A 1,143-nucleotide genomic window follows, 5' to 3' on the forward strand; every position below is an offset into this window, starting at 1 on the left:
TGGAAATGGGGGAATCACCACCCCTGGAAATGGGGAATCATCATCCCTGGAAATGGGGGAATCACCATTCCTGGAAATGGGGGAATCACCATCCCTGGAAATGGGGAATCACCACCCCTGGAAATGGGGGAATCACCATCCCTGGAAATGGGGGAATCAGCACCCCTGGAAATGGGGGAAATGGGGGAATCACCACCCCTGGAAATGGGGGAAATGGGGGAATCACCACCCCTGGAAATGGGGGAATCACCATCCCTGGAAATGGGGGAATCATTTTCCCTGGAAATGGGGGAAATGGGGGAATCACCATCCCTGGAAGTGCCCAAACCCCATCCAAGTGACAATTCCTGACCTGGATCGATGGGCAAGGTGTGATTTATATTTTTTTCTGAATTCCTGACCCCCTTCTTGTGCTGTACCCACAGAGTTTGTCAGACCCCAACAATTACCACGAGTTCTGTCGCCTGCTGGCCCGGCTGAAGAGCAATTACCAAYTGGGGGAACTGGTGAAGGTGGAGAATTACCCCGAGGTGATCCGGCTCATCGCCAACTTCACCGTCACCAGCTTGCAGGTGAGAACCTCCTTCCACCCCCAAATTCCCCAAATTTGTACCCCAAAATCCTTCAGGGATCATCCTGTGAATTCCTGAATGGAATCCGTGGGGGAAGGCTGAGTGTTGCCATGCCTGCAGAGGTTTTCAATAAAAAAAATCCCAAAAATTTGTTAAATCAGGTTTATTTTTAGAATTCTGCCTCAGTTCACTACTGCAAAAAATTTTGTTAAATCAGGTTTATTTTTAGAATTCTGTTTCGCTTCGTTACTGTGATGCGCTCGCAGGGATCGGGAATAATTGGAATATTGTGGATATTCCCTGTGAGTTTTGTGGGGTTTATCATCACATCCCTGCACTGGAGAGGGTTGGGAAATTGTGGAGTTTGGAGAATTCTTTTGTTTAATTCTGGGGCTGGGCAGAGTGTGGGAGCTGAGTGAAAAACCCCACAGAATTTTGGGATTGGGAACACCCACAATGTTCCCCCTACCCCAAAAGAGGCAAAAGGGAAGAGCAAAACCCCAATGAACACCAAGATTTATGGCTTTTAATAAGGGATTTTGAGAGAAAAATTGTTTCATGCTCCAGAAAT

General features: G+C 47.5%; 1 protein-coding gene across 1 annotated transcript in view; it reads left to right on the forward strand.

Annotated features, from left to right (window-relative positions):
• The window catches only part of LOC130587395 (exportin-7), a gene marked incomplete at both ends in the record, with an annotated part of 10,837 nt that extends 10,265 nt beyond the window's left edge, over nucleotides 1-572 (forward strand). The window contains one exon of the mRNA XM_057388368.1: nucleotides 426-572. Within this exon, the coding sequence (XP_057244351.1) occupies nucleotides 426-572 (147 nt within the window). The remainder of the gene's footprint in view (nucleotides 1-425) is intronic.
• Between the last annotated feature and the right edge of the window lie 571 nt (nucleotides 573-1,143).

The sequence above is a fragment of the Malurus melanocephalus genome, unplaced genomic scaffold (genome assembly GCF_030028575.1).
Source record: "Malurus melanocephalus ecotype Western Australia unplaced genomic scaffold, MMel_1.1 scaffold_1844, whole genome shotgun sequence".
In the NCBI taxonomy this organism is placed as follows: Eukaryota; Metazoa; Chordata; class Aves; order Passeriformes; family Maluridae; genus Malurus; species Malurus melanocephalus.